The sequence below is a fragment of the Oenanthe melanoleuca genome, chromosome 2, assembly GCF_029582105.1.
Source record: "Oenanthe melanoleuca isolate GR-GAL-2019-014 chromosome 2, OMel1.0, whole genome shotgun sequence".
Classification (NCBI taxonomy): domain Eukaryota; kingdom Metazoa; phylum Chordata; class Aves; order Passeriformes; family Muscicapidae; genus Oenanthe; species Oenanthe melanoleuca.
Window position 1 is genome coordinate 12,910,529 of NC_079335.1, and position 17,771 is coordinate 12,928,299.

Genomic DNA, 17,771 nt, shown 5'->3' on the forward strand with positions numbered 1-17,771 from the left:
GAGTGTGGGAAAAAATGGGAAGTGGGACATATTGCCCCCACGAGTCTTTAACATTTAACGGGCATAGAATACAATTACAAAACATGCAAAAGTATCCGTCACAAGGACTTAACACCTCCATCCTACAAAGCTGTGAAATAACTAGTATTCTACTTCCATACAGCTGAAATGTAAGTACCTTGGGGCCACCCGCTAGTTTTAATTCATTTATAGAAAAAAATCCCTGGATAAAAAAAATAAAAAAAAAGAAACAAAAACCAGAGTTGGGTTTTTCTTATCTCTTCCCTGCCGTTGGTTCCCTTCAGGTCCCGCTGCAGACGGCGGCAGCCGGGGCGGACACGGGCAGATGCCACCGCAGCCCGGGCTCGGAGGGAGCGGCGGCTCGGAGCGGGCTGTCCCCGCCGTGTCCCCGCAGAGGGACAGCCGGTCCCACTCTGTCCCCACAGAGGGACAGCCCGGTCCCACTCTGTCCCGCCGTGTCCCCACGGAGCGCAGGGACAGCCGGTCCCGCTCTGTCCCGGCCGTGTCCCCACACAGCGCAGGGACAGCCGGTCCCACTCTGTCCCGCCGTGTCCCCGCAGAGGGACAGCCCGGTCCCACTCTGTCCCGCCATGTCCCCACACAGCGCAGGGACAGCCGGTCCCGCTCTGTCCCGCCGTGTCCCCACACAGCGCAGGGACAGCCGGTCCCGCTCTGTCCCGCCGTGTTCCCACAGAGGGACAGCCGGGTCCCACTCTGTCCCGCCGTGTCCCCACACAGCGCAGGGACAGCCGGTCCCACTCTGTCCCGCCGTGTCCCCACACAGCGCAGGGACAGCCGGTCCCGCTCTGTCCCGCCGTGTTCCCACAGAGGGACAGCCGGGTCCCACTCTGTCCCGCCGTGTCCCCACACAGCGCAGGGACAGCCGGTCCCACTCTGTCCCGGCCGTGTCCCCACACAGCGCAGGGACAGCCGGTCCCGCTCCGTTCCGGCCGTGTCCCCACACAGCGCAGGGACAGCCGGTCCCGCTGTCCCGCCCTGTCCCCACACAGCGCAGGGACAGCCGGTCCCGCTCTGTCCCGGCCGTGTCCCCACACAGCGCAGGGACAGCCGGGTCCCACTCTGTCCCCACAGAGGGACAGCCGGGTCCCACTCTGTCCCGCCGTGTCCCCACACAGCGCAGGGACAGCCGGTCCCGCTCTGTCCCGGCCGTGTCCCCACACAGCGCAGGGACAGCCGGTCGCACCCTCCCGCGGGCGGTGCCCCAGGTGTGCCCGCCCCGGCGCGGCCCCGGGGGCGGCCGCCGCTGCTGGCCCCTCCCCGCGGCAGCTGCCGCCCCCCGGCTGGAGTCCGGGGCGCCGCGCGGTGCCGAGCCGAGCCGAGCCCGGGGTGCCGCCACTCGGCGCTTCCAGCATGCTCCTAAGATGGCGGTAGCGGCGGGCGGCGGGGGCGGCCGGGCGCAGCGCAGCGGCTGGCTGGAAGTTTTGGTGCGGGAGCGCTGGCACAAAGTGCTGGCCAACTTGGGCGGCGAGGCGCTGGTGCTGAGCGGCGAGGAGCGCCCCGACGGCGCGGCCCACAACGGGCTGGGCGGCGATGGGACGGCGTGCCGCGGGGCCGAGGGCGGCGGGGGCCCGGCGGCGCGCACCGCCTTCACCGACCCGCCCGAGCAGGTGCCCGAGGCCGTGTCCAACAAGAAGCGCTGCGTGAAGGTGCTGAAGCAGGAGCTGGGCGGGCTGGGCATCAGCATCAAGGGGGGCAAGGAGAACAAGATGCCCATCCTCATCAGCAAGATCTTCAAGGGGCTGGCGGCCGACCAGACCCAGGCTCTCTACGTGGGCGATGCCATCCTGGCCGTGAACGGCACCGACCTGCGGGATGCCACTCACGACGAGGCGGTGCAGGCGCTCAAACGGGCCGGCAAGGAGGTGCTGCTGGAAGGTAGGGAGGGAGCGGGGCCGAGGGTGACCCCCCGCGCATCTCCTGCTGCTCCCCGGGCGTGTTAACGGCGCCGTGTGCCCGCGCCGGGACCCCCGACGGTGTGTGTGTTTGTGTGTGCGCGTGTGTGTGTGACACAGCCCCTCGGGAAGGGACGAGCGCGGAGCCGGGCTGAACTTTCCGCCCCGGTACCGCTCCCACAGCCCCGCCGTGCGCGGTCGCTGGAGGCTCCACAGCCCCGTGTGCTCCGGTGCCAGCCCGACCGAGCCTTCTGCAGGGCGAGCGATCTTCTGGATCTGCCGTCAGGACGTTTTCACTTCTTTCAGCCCAAGAGAGGTGGGGAGAGTTGGGTACAGTTAGGGCAGGGGTTAAAGAAGTAAAGAACCCTCTCCTCCCCTGGCAGTAAGGGAATGGTCGGGTGACTTTGCCCGTGTCATCTCGAAACGCCCGACACCACCCTGTCTGTCTCCGGTTCCTCCTTGCACCACCCTGCTCCCGGTAGGGATGGGGTGGGGGCAGAGCGGTTTAAATGAGGCTGGGGTGCCTCACGGACTCCTTAGCCATCCCTGCAGAGCAGCGCCTTTTCCTTTCTCAGCGGCGGCTGGAACAGTTTTGTAAAAAGTAGCCTTAGAAATTGCTCCAGAAAGGAGCAGCCGCCGGTGTGAGTGGAGAGAGGGCGTCCCCCCAGAACGGGACGGGTGTTGGGGCAGCAGGTAGAAAAGAGGATCCAGGTTCCCACGAGTTCACGAGGAGAGGCGTGCACAAATCCCTGTCTTGTCACAAGGACTAATTCACTCGCTCCACCTGAGAGAAGGAAGCTTCAGAGCCGCCCTTGGAGTGTGTGCGATAACGTGATTACATATTTGCCCACAAGTTCATTTAACCGGAGGTCAATGGCACTGAGGCAGCGCTGCCTTCCCTGTGCCATGGCTTTCCTGCCAGCCGCGGGCGTTCATTCCCTGCTGTACCTGCACCCTTTCGGTACCGCAGATTTCTCCACGTGCGGCTTTTTTGGTGGTTGTTTTGAGCAAAGGAGGTGCTGCTGCTGGCTGGGAGGTGCAGCTGAGCATCAGCCGTGAGCAGCCAACTGTGGCGTAAAGTTACAGAAAAAGTTTGAAAGGGAGAGAAGGTGAGAAATGTATTCCACAGCAGTGTGTGCTGAGAAACTCTTTTTGTCCCTGGGACAGTGAAAACTGGAGGAGTTAGTGCTCCATGAGGATTTAAGAAGCTGAGGACAATTTTGTGTCCTCTCCCTCTGTGCCCTGCAATACCTGCAGGACCAAAGTGCATCTTGTCTTCCTTCACTGCAGCTGAACTCATTACAGATATACCTCTGAAGTATTAATGTGAACTTCCCTGGGCACTCTGAAGTGAGGCTGTTGCACAGAAATTTTATCACTTAATTGTTTATGTAGTTTAAGGGCTTTCTGGAGTGCAGGCCAGGTAAGTGGCTGAGCTTTGCTGTGACCTAATGAGTGCTGTGTATATATATATATGTGTATAAATATATATATATATATATATATATATATATATATATATATATATATAGTGCTTGCAAGAATCTCCCTCCCTCTGTGTGGTGCCTGCAGCAGCCCCTGAGCCCATTGCTGCTGCTTCGAGAGCCTTAAAAACCCCTCGGTTTTCTGCTGGATGAGGAGTGAAGATGGAGCCGTTTCAGTGAGGTCTCCAGGCACTCTCCTTCACTCCTTTTGACATCACAGCTGCCTTGCATTTCTTTGCTCCGTGTAGAGGTGCCTCGGTAGTTGTTTCTGCAACTGACTTTGTAATTTGCAAGGCAGGAGTATATTTCAGTAGTGATCTGTATGTAGAGTTTAAAATACTCTGACACTGCACTCAGTATTTTGTCCTGCATTTCTCTTGCTATTTCAGCAGAGTAGCCAAACCAAATGCTGGCTCCAGCATTGCCTGGGAGTGCTGCTTCCTTCAGTGGGGACCCACTCCACATGAATGGCTTGTGAAATCAGGCAGCTTAGAACCATTCTCTGCCATTCTATTGCACACTTTGAAGCTCATTCTTCAGCAAAAGTGTCTAAAATGGTATTTTTATGATGAAAGTGAGGAAAATCCAGAAGTTCTTTTTACTCTTTAGAGTATAGAAGGGCAACACTTCATTTTCTTTTTTTTACAGACAATATGATTTTGCCATTTCCTGACTTCTTAGAGTGTTATATATGGCAAAAATCTGTCTGTGATGGGGCAGGGCAAGACCCTTGTGCAGCTCTTCTTTAGACTCTCCAATTCACAGGCAAAGGCAGCTTGTGTTTCCAGGGTCAAAGTGTAAGATTTACATTTTAGGGAGATTCTGAGGTTTGTTTGTGACTTCTAGCCCAGGAAAGCCGAATTTGCAAAGGCATGGCAAGGTGTAAAGCCCAAGAAAGACATTTCATGGTGCAGCAGGGCTCTGAGAATTGCCCAATACATTGTGCCTTCCTGGAAAGGGTCTTATCGTTGAGTATTTCCTAGAGATTATGTCAGAGAAGATGTGGCTCAGTACACCCAGTATCAGAAGTGCTGGAGCCTTCCTGTTATATAGTGTCCTGCCTAAAACTGCTTGCTCAGTGAAATGAGGCATTTACCAGCTCAGCACTACACTGTAGTCTCTCCTGCATTCCTGTGCAGGGAGGAAGGGAGTGGAAAATCCCTCCCCAGGCCTCTGCACCCTGCGTGGGAGGCAGGGCTGGCAGCCGGTGGGTGGCAGGAGGAGGAAGGCCTGTGAAGAGCAGGGGTCAGGCAATGCTGCCTTTTAACACTTGCCCTTTTCCTGCATGGATCACTGTCTCTGGGCTGGTGCAAAGAGAGATTTGCTGAAGGGTCAGGGGTGGTGTAGCTGCTGGTGCTGTGCTGGTGTGGGGGGCACAGCTGTAAAGCCTGGGAGGAGAGGTGCTACTCTGACAAATTTAATAGCTGTGCTGGGTTGTTCTGTCTTCTCATTTTCCCATCTCTGACACTTGCCTAATTCACCTACTAAGCTAAAGTTCCTTCTTATAGATGCAGGCTGTGTAGTTGGCTAGGGTGCCTTAAATCCAGTGGAAATTGAAAATAAGGCAACAGGTGATACTGCCTTAGGAGGAGCTGTAAGGCAGAAGGTTCCAGAGGAGAGGGAGCTGATGAGGAGGAAGGACTTTGAGCCCTTAGAAATCATTCTGCCTCCTCATCTTCGGGGATGGACTGCTTCTGCCTGCAGGGTTTAATTTCCTGTGAGCTTTTCATCACAGCCTGGCTGTGGGGACTGAAGCAGGCAGAGGGAGCAGGGATGAGGTAGCCCTGATGTTGGGCTTGTCAGCCTTGGGTGGCTTCTCAGAACAGCAGGATGGAGCTTCTCACCAGCATTCAGGAGCAGAGAGAATTTCTCTGTGTGAGACAAGGCAGCCTCCTTGCACAATACATATTTGCAGGTGTGGAAGGAAGCTAAAATTATCCTGATAGCTATTGTTTGTACATACAATTTCCTAGTGGTTCTGTTAAATTTGGGCTTCTTAAATAAGCACTTTGGAAAATCCAGCAGCCCTTCTCATGCTGTGTGAAGCACATTACATTCAATGACTCTCAAGACACCAAAGGTGTTTGTTTTTATCAAAGCATCCTGGATAAGATCAGTCCCTCGGTGTGCCCTGTAACCAAGCTGGGTGTGCTTTGCTTGTACTCTCTCTGTGTTCAGTGAAAAAAATTAAAACTTGAAGTAGCCTATGCTGATGTCAAACAGGACTCCCCTGCATGATGCTGTATTAGGATGTGAAGAAAAAAACACCTGCATTAGTGAATTTTACTATCTTTCTGCAGGGTATTTTTCCCAAACTTGTTTAATGTGTATAGGTGAGCTAGTAATGATGGTGGTGGAAAATATGTCGTGGGAAAAGGAGCATCTTCTGAGTGTTGTTAGAGTTTTGTTGGTTTTGAATGATTCCCAGTTAACACAATTGCAAGGTCCGTGGAAAAGTGGTTTTGGCAGCCTCCCTGTGTTTGCATAAATTTCCCACAGAGAGGTAGCCCCCTGCATAGTGAATTTTAGCATATGGATAGTAGCCTGTAGTCATCTTCTGTGGCTTTCTTGGGACTAATACACAGCTTTGAAGCAACATAAGAATAAGCATGATGCAGTTTGTACTGGACTAGCATGTGTTGTTTTCCAAACAAATTCTGTAAGAATTGAAAGGATTCTTCCCTCCCTACCTTTTTTTTAATTTTCTCTGGGTGAAGCATAGCAATCCTATCTGTGTGAATTACATGTTGAGATAGTGTAAAATAGGTATGGGCTTCTTGTTTGCTGTAGTTTTTGATCTTATCTATGTTTTTGTGTTTCTCTCAGTAAAGTAGTGAGATTTCTGAGGGATAACAAAACACAGTATTTATCCAGAAAGTGTTTCTCCTGCAAGTATAGAGGAAAAATGAGGCACAAGGCACTTAATAAGTGCTTATGTGACATAACTAGTTATAACAGTTAGGTCAGGGCTGTAAATCTCAGTGGTTGCAAATTGTATGCATAGTTATTCTTTATACTTCCAGTATATGTATGGATAAAACACTTTTTTGCTTGTTTGTTTGTTTTCTGGGGAGGTGGTTTGTACCAGCAAATATGCAGTTAGGGAAATGCCTTCTATTTAGAAGCTGTACATTTCATGACTCATGTAGCTACCCTTGGCACACATTAATTTGAAAGTGAAATTGAAAGGGAATAGAGCAGGTAATCTTATTCTAAGAGTTCCAGGTCTAAGCAGTTCCTCAGTTTTGAATCTCAGTTTTGATTGTTTCAGCTGCCTGCAGCTGATGGGGAAGGTTGAGTGGCAACACTTGATGTGTTTTTCATTGATTGGATTAGATTACAGGCTAATTTAGCAGTCCAGACAGCCTGTATCACCTTTCACAGATAAAAATCAGTACATCCTCTTTGCAATAATTTTTGTATGAGTCCTCTGTCTCTGATACTCTAAAGAAAATAAGGCAGTAGTAGGCAACACATTCCTGGATTTATCTGGACCAAGTGGAGGATGCCCTGTCAACCCACCCACCCTGGAAATCAGGTATTAAGCCTTACAGAAACAACTTACTACCATCTCCTTAAAGGTGCTTAGAAGATTAAATATGTCTACAGACCTGGGATTCAATTGTACATACAGATTTTACACGTTAAGTATCATTAGAAAAGACAAAAGCATGTTTTAAAATCCCAGTAGTAATTTTTCATAAAAATTTAAAACTTGGTATAACTCTTTAAAGAATCTTTAAGCCATGAGAGTAAAATTGAAAGCTGAAGGCTTCTGCTATGGTTAATAAAACAATGTTTGTATCTTAATTTTTGCTAGGGCAGGTGCCTTTTCACTGAAGTGATGCCCATCCTCTCAGGACAGCATTTTCACTCAGGTGATGCCAAGGGCACTGGCCTCTTCCCACCCCTGCTGCCCACTGGGTTTGGGTCAGAAACACTCACTGCACATCTGTCCTGAGGGAGCTGGTGAGGAGTGTTCAGAAATCAAATCAGTTTGGATTTGGGACAGCCCAACTCAGGTGCTGATCCCAAAAGATTGATGGTTTCAGGTGTAAGTTGGGAATGAGTTTTAACTTTCTTTTATTCTCTTAATCTCACAGTTTTTATAATACATGGTGTGGAACTTGCCCTGCTAGTAATCTATCTGTAAAATTTGGCTGTAAGTATAGCATCTGTTTGTGTTCATTCAGAGTTTATAAGTGTTGGAGAGTTTGTTCTATTTGTAACCTGTACATTAGTCAGTCTGCTTCCAGGCTTTAAGAACACATAATTTTCATTCCATTTTTCTGATTTAGATTTCTGATCATAGGATTATTTTGTCCTTTATTCTGCAAGATTATGTTGCCATGGCTACTTGTTAGAATTGGTACAGCTACTTCAGTAGAAGGGAAATTGGAGGAAACAGTAGTTCAAGAGAGCAATAGCACAAGTGAACAAAATGTGATGGGAACCAAGCTGTCCCAGTACAGCATGGAATACTCTGGCTTTCCAAGTCTGAAGCAGTTCCTTAAGCATCTCAGAAAAATAGCTGGTGAAGAAGGGATGGTAGCAGTATTTCTAGAATGTGCAGAAAATCCTTTAGCTGCTTATCCTATGCCCATGGGACACAGCTTTACTGGCCTGGTGGATGGTGAGTGGAGGTGAGCCAGGTTCTTTCAGCCCCTCCCAGCCCCTGTAGCAGCTGTAGCTGGTCTGAAGTGGGCTTCACTTGGCTCAACTTTGTCACCTCTCCAAACCTTAGACTGTTGAGCAGGGAAAAATACTTGTGGCAGCATAAGGTGTGCCTGTGCTAAGGGTATTTGCCAGGACATCTGTTCTTGGAGCAGTCAGGGAGAGCACTGAACTGTTATGGCAGACTGGGAGAGAGTTAAAACTGGAATAGGAGGAATAAATTGACTTGTTTTGGCAGAGGCACAGTTTGTTGTAAAGATGGGAAAGAACATCAGGGGAGTGGCAGTGTTTGGTACATGCCTTGAGGAGTGTCACTGCAAGCAAGGAGGCAGTCTGAAGGTGAGACATGGCTGATTTGGGCTAGAGAAGTCTGGGAGAAACTATAAAGTGTGAAGAAAGCATGGAGTGCTTCTTGTCATTCATGCTATGTGTTGGAAGGTGTATTGAGAGCCTCCTTCCTGCTCTTCAGTGTGTCAGCTGCTATTTTGCAGGACCAGGAAGGCTGCTTTATGAGATGGTTAATAGCTCAGCCTTCTTTACCTTGCACTTCTGGGAGAGAGGATTAATTGAAATTATGACATCCAGCATCTTGCAACATCTCAGAGTCCAGCAACACTGAGTAATGAACTAGGACACCAAAGTTTGCTTGTGGGGGAAGTTGGGAAAAGACAGAATTGGTTTGTTCATTATCCCATTAGCAATCAAAACATAATTTTTTCCAGAACATAAGTTAATAAACTTGCTTAAAAAAGGTTTAATAAACTGTGACTGGTTCATCAGATTGCTTCAACACTAGATATTGCCTTGCTGTAAGGTTAAATTCAGTTAAGGGACATAATTCCCACATAACTCTTTGGCAGATACGGATTTCTGACTGCTGCTACTGTACACTTCTGTTACAGTCTGGCTTTAATTTTGCCTGTCTAGAACTTGAACTACTGAACTGGTTATGGCTTTGTTGCACATATGCTAAGGGCACAACAAAGTAGGTCACTGCCAAAGCAGCACATCTGTATTGTACTGTTGGGTAAAATGGAGTTTTTAATTGTAAGGAAATGAGCCAGAAAAGTAGATGTGGAAAAACTGTCTCTGATTAGAAATGATTAACATACAGCACACTCCTTCTGAAAATGATATGCAGGTTTTTGCTGAACTGTTGGAAGTTGTGCTTGTTGGCACAGCTCTAGAAGTCATCAGAGCTAAAGCTGTGGCTTTTCATTCCTCTCTGCTCTGGGATATTTCCTTCTCAAGATGACATGTATTCGAGCAGTGAGGCAGCTTCAAGGCAGCACACAGGTGAGTGGGTGTGTGTGCATCTGTATGAACAGCTTCTGTTCACTTTGATGTCAGACTGAAAATTGGTAAATTCCTCTTATGATGTAAGTACCTGACAAACAGAATTTTTTTTTCCAAGTAGCAGAAAGCTAGAAATATATAATTACATAAAAATAAAATGTAAAAAGCCAGTATCAGAATATTAATTCTTTTCTGGCAAAACAGACACAACTTACCTAATTTGAAAAGAGACACAACTTACCTGATTTGCTTCAACAAGTAGCATGACCTCTTGGGAATATTTATCAGCCTAAAGTTTGCCCTTTCAAGTAAATGGGACCATTAGTTAAACTTTATGTTCCATTTTCCATATACAGCTGGTGCAATACCTATTTTGGCTTTTAGCATAATCAAGAAGTTATGAGAGAGCATGGAAAAGCTACACCATGGAAATAATGTATCTCCACTTTAGTCTGAGTTATTTCAAAAATAGCTATTTCCAGGATGATTTACTGTACTGACATGTGTTTAAACTGCCATTGGCTCTGATTCTGCAAAGGGAGCAAGAGACAGCTGTGTGAAGATGCTGGAGAGGTTTAGAGTTATCCAGCATATATCTTATGAGGCAGCAGCTAAAACTAAGACCTTAAGCTAAAACTTTTAACTCAGTGAAAGTTAATCTGTTTGTCCTGGGCTTTGGGCTTTAGTCCCCACAAAACAGCCTGGAAGGACAAAGCTAGCAGAGGGACTGGCAGGATTGTCATGGCAGATGTGATTTCCCTTATTGCAGGCAGCTTCCCTTTGGTCTTACTCTTCCCAGGTAGAAGCCAGAAGGATCATTCTCTTGCTGATGTGAAGCCAAAGGAGTTATTTAAGTATTGGGTATTCAGAGGTATTTTCCAAGAATGAGGTGAGCAGGATTTGCCTTCAATACTTGTGGCTTGATTTCTTTGTGAGGTTTTTTGTTTGATTTATTTTGTCTGGTTTGGGGGAATTCTTACTTGTTTTTTTGTGTTGTTGTTTGTGTGGGTTTTTTGGGTTTATTTGGTTTTTTGTGGAGGATGCTGTGAACAGAAAAAAAAGGTTTCCAAATTGCAATTGTTTTCCAAAGAATGCATTATTCTTGGTAACTCCTGGTCCCTTTTAAGCTACTTGTCCTGTCTCACACAGTGATAGACTTTCCTGGTGCCCAGTCTCCTCCTCCATCAGTGACGGATGGCTGCAATGGAGAAGTGTCTGCAGAGACCCAGCAGGATTCCTACCACATAAATACATACTTGGGCAGAGAGACACAGACCATGAGATGTATTTATATACATACTTCTGTAATGAACAGTCCCATCAACAGGTATTCCTTGTTTGGTGCTTGACCTTCAAATGTGCTTGGGGCCAGCATGGCAGCTTTAGGCTGCTGGGGCTTTGCCAGGTCTGGAGAGGCTGAGCTGATGCTTGAATTCCATTGGATCTCTGCTTTTAGCATGTTGTGCTGGGCTGTTCTAGTTCAACACTGGAGAAGTTGTGGGGTCTCCCTCACTGGAGGTATTCAGGAACAGTCCAGGTGTGACCCTGTGCTCCAGGGGATCCTGCCTAAGGAGGAAGGTTGGATCAGATATCCCACCAGTGGTTCCTTCCAGCCTTAACTGTTCTGTGGTTCTGTGATTCTTACTCTGTATCTCACTGCTGGGAAGACTTTTCCAGAGCTGGGGATGTGGCTGTTTGTGAGCTCTGTCATATTAAAGTCAGGAAGATGAGCTTATGCAAGAGAAGGGAAGCAAGCTTTGAGCTGGAATGACTTTGATGGCAGCAGGCCCTTCATTAAGGGCTCCAGGTGTTATTTCTGTTTTTTGCCCAAATTAAACTCTTTTAGATTTTTAGAAGCTTAGGTAAATGGCCAGTCAAACAGTTAGCATAGCTCAGATTTTTGAAGTCCTGAGCATAATGGTGAGGAGTGACACAAGCAACACTTAAACCTGATGAAAGACTTAAAGGTGCTGCAGATGTCTCAGCTAATAACCTTGAAGCCACTGTTGCTCTCCTGGCTTTTGTTGCCCTTTTCTTTGCAGGAATACTAGTTGGGTTGCAGGCTGATGCTCTTGGATGTTCATAAGGCATAGTTCTCATCTAGCTCTGGGGAGGAAATCTCTATTCCTGCCTTAAAAGAGGTAAAAAAACCTCATGGTAACTTCAGTCTTTATGTTTGTGAAGTGCTAGAGAAGTGTCAGGTCAAAACCAGCCATACAAGCAAATAACATTTCAGTACAGGAAGAATGGAACTAGTTTTAAGAAGCTCCCTGTTGTTCAGCAAATGACTGTCTGTATAAATAAGCCAGACCTAGGTGATGTGTGAGGACAGGTCATAAAGGAAGCACTGCAGTAACAAACCAGTGGAATTTCCACTTAACACGTTAAAAACAAACCTGAAAGTCTCCATTAAGGAGAGACATAAATTGAAGTTCTAAGAGATGGCATATAAAAAAATCCCTGAAACTAAAAATGATCATCTGACAGTTTTATGTTTCCCTTTCACTCTGTTATATCTCTTTTAATAAACATGTGGGATAGATTATCAAAAGAGCAGCACTTTTTTTATGAAGTCTTGAGGAAATAAATAGTGAGTCTGAGCATATTATAAATTACACCCAATAAAAATAAACTGAAATTGATTCTGGGCTTTGTCTGTGTTCAGACTGCATTGCTAGATCATTCTGTGTTGATCTTGTTTTATATATGTATTGAACTTTTCTGCTAGGCATACCATGAAATGTTAGTATTTAATGCTTGAGGTTTTGTTCAAGTACTGCCAGAGCTTTTTGTCTATGTGCATAAATAGTATTAGGATCTTAGAGAGGTTTCAGGGTTCACTCCCTTTACAAAAGACTGGGGAACCTTTTGGTTTTTGAGGGAGGAAAGGAAGGACTAACTTGAAAACATGCAGGTGGGAATTTTTGGGATGTTTCAATCTGAGACGGCATTTTATATCTAAAAGCGAATCAATTTTTTTTCAAAAGGCTTATTTGAACTTGCATTTAAAACTTTTTATAAATAGAATTTTCTATGTGGAAGAGCAGAGAATTACCTGATGTACCATCTCATAGAAAATCTTTGCAGTCACATAATGTTTATCACAGGAAATTCTCATAGCTAAAAAGTTTTGACCAACTTAATGTAGTACTTTGTTCCCATTTTGTTAAAATACAGTTTCAATAAGTTTCAATAAGTTTTTTTTAGTTTCAATAAGTGCAGGTATTTATTCAGTTCTTTGGAAAATTTAGGTATGCTGTTCTCCTTAGTCACTTTGATGTGTTGCTTTTCTATCAATATGCACACTGTATGAAGTGGATAAGGATGTATATTTGGTATGAGCCAAGACAGATACACTTCCAGTAGAGAAGTCACAGGTGATACATTATATGAATTCCTGTAAGACATTTACATTTGATCTTTTCAGTTAGTCATACTTCTGGGGGGATGCTTCCTTGTTTCTCTGAAATTCACAGTGGAAACCTTGAATACAAGAGGAAATGAGGAAGAGACTTCCCAAGTCTCTAAAACTTGCATAAAATAGCTCGTTTAGGTGTAATTTTAATATCTTCTCAATGCAGCTGTAAATTAAGTTAGTCTCACTGCCTTTTCAGCTTTTGCTATATTAAAGACTTCATGCAGAACTCTGTATGTGAAGGAATCAAATCCATGAAACCTTAAAGGCTGGGAAATTATTTCTGTGGGGGAATATGCAATACATTATTTTGTTTCTTTATTTTCATTTTGCTTTCTTTCTGTTCACTCTTGCATTGGCTGATATTGGTTTAGGAATGCCTAAAGTGTAGCTGTTAAATTCCAGAGCTGATCTGGCCCTGGTGTGGACACATCTGTAAATGTTTATCAGCAGTGTTACATAGGGTGCAGGTGGACACACAGCTTGGGTGCATTTGCTCATATCCACGACAGAATTTGTTTGTTGTCAGTGCAGTGTGGATTAAGTTAATTGTTCTTTGGAAACAGAAATAAGTAGAGGCTTGATTATACCTGATTATACCAAAGGAATCTTGGGGTTGATTTATTTGCTGAAATGCTTTACAGGAGACTGCACCTGCAGTTTTGGTTTTTCTCAGGGTCTGTGTTTCCCACCCAGACCCTGCTGTCCCTGTCAGTTTTCTGTGGCCAAGCCTCTGGTGGTGATGGCCAGGCTGGTGGGGACAACCTGCCCTGTGCTAGAGGGTGCCAGGAAGGGGAGTGAACATGGAGCAGGACGTGGGACAGTGAAAGCCACCTTGTCTTTAAGCTGGCATGAAGTTTCCCAGTAATTTCCATGGGATTAGGATATTTTTAGCAAGCAATAATGACATAAATCACTGATGGAGGGAAAAAAAAGATGCTGATACAGCTTTATCTTTTCCCCAGTACCTACTGTATTGATTCCTCTTTTAAACAGTATGGGCAGCACTTTGGTCCTGACTGGGTGACACACTTGGCTGCCTTTCTGCTCCAAGCTGTCCATGGCTTCTCTGTCACCCTGGTGCTTTACTGTGCTTAGCAAACCTGGCTCCATGCTCTGTCCTGTCAGGTTGTCCCTTCTCCCTTTCTGCTCCTAAAATACATGTGGCAGCAGTTCAGTCTCCAAGTTCAGTCATTTTGTGCAATAATAATTGATTAAACAATTGTTTTTTCTTTATTTACAGTTCGGTGCTAATCACAAAGGTTGAGTAGCTCTGCACACTCACACATGTGCTTAAGTTGTGGGTACTTGTTATCAAATTGTCAAATTAGAGAGTATCAAAATTTTTCTTCTACAAACCTCCCTGCTTTCTCTTAAATTCCATGGTGACAGATTCTGTATCAACAGCTTTTCAAAGGATGTTTCAGGTCTTCTTCCTTGTTCAGAACTAAGCCTGACCTCTTCAAGAACACAAACACACTAAAAATAATATTTCACTGGAGCAGAAAGTGGTCAGTGTTTGTGGAGACAACAAAACTGTAGTTTCAGGTGGAGGCTGGCTTCTGAAGTAAATTTTTTTTTGTTTCCCAAAAAGCTGCACCCAGCAGAGATTTGACCCCTTTCTATTTGAACAGGAGATTTGTAAGTGCCCTCATACCCTCTCTATAGAACTGTTCATGCACAGATGATTTTCCAGGAGAAATTTGAGTTTGTAACTGCCTTATTGCCATTGCAGTATATAGTATATACTGTATGCTAGTATATAGTGCCAGACTGTGACAGTCATCAGAAGTATTCTGGGTTTGCAGAGGACACCAAGCCCAAAGTCTCTGCATGGCTTGCCCCTGACCCAACAACACAATGCTCCTCTCCCCACTGGGTTTTCTGGATTCTTTCTGACTTCTGACTGTATGAATTAGGATTTGAGGCAACACCAGAAAAAATGTTGATGTTTATCAGCCTGATTATGCAGGAAAACCTGCAGTTGTAGCTGAACAATTAATTGCATAATGAAAACCTTGGTTTACTGACTTTATCCTGGCTGCTGCTTGGTGTGTCAGCGCTGGCAGGTCCTGCTGGGGATGAGCAGTGCTTCAGGCAGGCTCCATCAGCTGCTGATGGCCACCTGGCCAACAGCCAGACACCATGGCTTTCCTTGCCTCTAAAGAGGTGCAAATTTGTGACCACAGTTTGAGTGATTGAAAAGTGACAGAATTGGTATAGTCACAAGAAGGATGAAGCTGCAAGTCTCTATTTTGTGCCTGAGGTCTCAGGGCAGTTTGGGTTAGCTCAGAAGCCCTGAGGTTTCCAGGCCTGGATTGGAACACAATTACCTTGTGGGATTTTTTCTTTTAAATACAGGCATCATTAGAAAACATGGAGAGTTGAAGCTAAGCCATAATGTTAAACCTGTAATCAAAGCTTTGGAGGGTGCTGCAAAGAAATCCCTTACAGTATTACATGAGGAGTACCCAGTTAAAATACAATAAGTGATGCTGAAAAGTCATGTGAAACACAGCTCTGCAATAATAATGTCATGTGTTTTGAATGTTATTTCTTTTATAAATGATAGAATAACAAAAAGTAAATCTGATTCAGCAGCACTTTAGCAGCAGTGCCCCTGGCATTGTCTCCTTTGGGTCCAGTTCTGGTGGAAGGACCCCTGAGGTACAGCTTGAGCCCTCTGAATAGCCCTGCTGAAGGACACTTGTGTGTGAGCCACAGTGGCCAAGGAGGCTGGAGAGAGGAGGGCCTGTTAGTCTGCTTGCTCTGGGAATGGGAGTGGTTTAGAGTCACAGAACTGTTCAGGTGAGAAAAGACTCTAAAGATCATTGAGTCCAACTGTTAATCCAGCAATGATTCACCACTAAATTTCACCACTAAATCATCCCTACATTCTACATCCACACATCTTTAAATATGTTCAGGGATGGTCTGACTCCACTTGCCTGGGAACCCTCTTGCAGTGCTTGACAACCCCCTTTCTGTGAAGAAATTTTTCATACTATTTATCTAAACCTCTCCTGGCACAACCTCAAGCCATCTCTTATTCTGTTGCTTGGGATAAGAGATTGGCCCCCATTTTGCTACAAACTCCTTCTGGGGAGTTGTAGAGAGAAACAAGCTCTGCCTTGGGCCTCCTTTTCTCCAGGCTAAACACCCCCAGCTCCCTCACTCCCATCATGGGACTCCTGCTCCAGACCCCTTCCCAGCTCCTTTGCTTCTGTCCCAGAGCCACCTTGCAGCCTGTCCCTGCTTAGTGCAGAAGGGGCTGGAGCCTGGCAGGCACTGTCATCCCCCCAGACCAGCTTTCCTTCCAGCTGCCTCTGCTGTGGCTGCACCCATGGTTTCTCTGCACAGGTACCTGCTGAAGGTGAGGGAGGCCCTGCAAACAGACTCCATTTGTGGCTGGAGCAGGGTGGGCAGGCAGAGTGCCCTGAGTGCCCCGACCTGCTCTGCAGGGTCTGGGGAGGCTGAGGTTAGTGTGTGCACATCCTGAGCCTGTAACTATAGATGAGGGTGACCTTTGCATATATAATGTCTGTCATGTTGTTTTCATTAAGGCTGAATTTGGGTAAGGCTGTGCAAGAACAAGAGCCGTGACTTTTGTTTTCTTTCTGCAAGTGCTGGTTGTACTATATAAAGCTGCTTGCTGTTGAGCCTGTCCCTGTTCAAGGTGAGGAGAAAAGTGTTCATGTTTTATTATCTTTCCTACCTCCCTCCCTCCCTATGCTGCAAATTGTAGCAATTGCCAACGAGAGAAGCAGCATTTTGCAGATCATAGCAGGTTTTTTTGCTAGGAAATACGTAGCCATGTTTAACTTCTTTCTAAAGAGTGGCAATGTTGAATATACAAATTAAACCCCAATTTACACAGTTGAGATTTCCATGAGCACTTCACAGGAGTATTCTCAAAGTGCAATGTCTTGCAATAATGGAACAGTCTTGGGGGGAAATGGGATTTGTGTTTGCACCCTTCCCCCTTTGACACCAGCCTGTGTCAGCCAGTGCTGCAGCCAGCTCTGAACAGATCTGCCTTTGTGTCCCCAGCACAAACATCCCTCTTTTTTCTGAGAAATAGGCAAAATGGGTTCTGACCAGCACAGCCAGCTGTTTGCAGCTTGTTGGGCAGCAGAAGAGACAAGTGGCTTCTCTGTGTCCCTGTTAAAATGCTGCTACAGAGAGAACTGTGAAGCAGCTTAAGTCCTTACAATGCAAAGTTTAATATCGGCTGTGAGGTACTTCAGCTGTGTCACAAGACTGCCCAGCTTGCTCTGCAGAAGTTTTCTGCTCTGCTTGGAGGCTTGGAGCTGCTTGCTGCCCTAGTGCTCTGAGTGGTGCAGAGGTGCAGCAAAGCTGCTGCTGGTTGTTTCTTTCCTTGGCAAAAAGAAACATTTTCTTTCCTTAAATCTTCAAGTGTTTAGTGGGAACAATTTGAAACTTACAAAAGCCAGTAACAACGTCTGCCATTGTTACTTCAGAAGGCGTGACCTTGTGAAATTTCGGTGATCTGGAATGATGTAAAGAGTCTAATTCTACCCTTTTCATTTATATGATGCCTTACACTGTGCTATTCAAGTGCTTGGTTTTTTTATTATCCTTAAGTAAACTCAGACTTGATTTACTTCCCCTGGCCCAAGACCTATTCACCATTCTTCCCGAGTGTGGTGTAGCTTGCAGCACCTTTTACCCTCAGCAGCAGAGAGGTGGGGTGTCTGGAGTTCCAGCTGTGCCAGTGTCCTCTGCATGGCCCCTTTGGCTTTATCCCTATAATGCATCAGAGGGAGAGGAAGATGCTTGAAAGCCATTGCTGTCCCAAGCACTGCTCAAATGCTGGGATCCCTGCTGCCTGTCCTTGCCTCAGCCTGGTACTTTGTAAGCTGCTGAGGTTAATGGGGCTGAGTCTCTGTAGCCAGGTGTGGAGTGCTCCCATCACCAGGACAAATGCTTCTCACACCCTACTTGTCA

General features: G+C 46.4%; 1 protein-coding gene across 1 annotated transcript in view; it reads left to right on the forward strand.

Moving 5' to 3' along the window:
• The first annotated feature begins 1,301 nt into the window (after nucleotides 1-1,301).
• SNTB1 (syntrophin beta 1) overlaps nucleotides 1,302-17,771 on the forward strand; it is a 118,372-nt gene continuing 101,902 nt past the window's right edge. Inside the window, exon 1 of the mRNA XM_056486021.1 lies at nucleotides 1,302-1,917. Coding sequence (XP_056341996.1) covers nucleotides 1,404-1,917 — 514 coding nt within the window. The 5' untranslated portion in view covers nucleotides 1,302-1,403. The remainder of the gene's footprint in view (nucleotides 1,918-17,771) is intronic.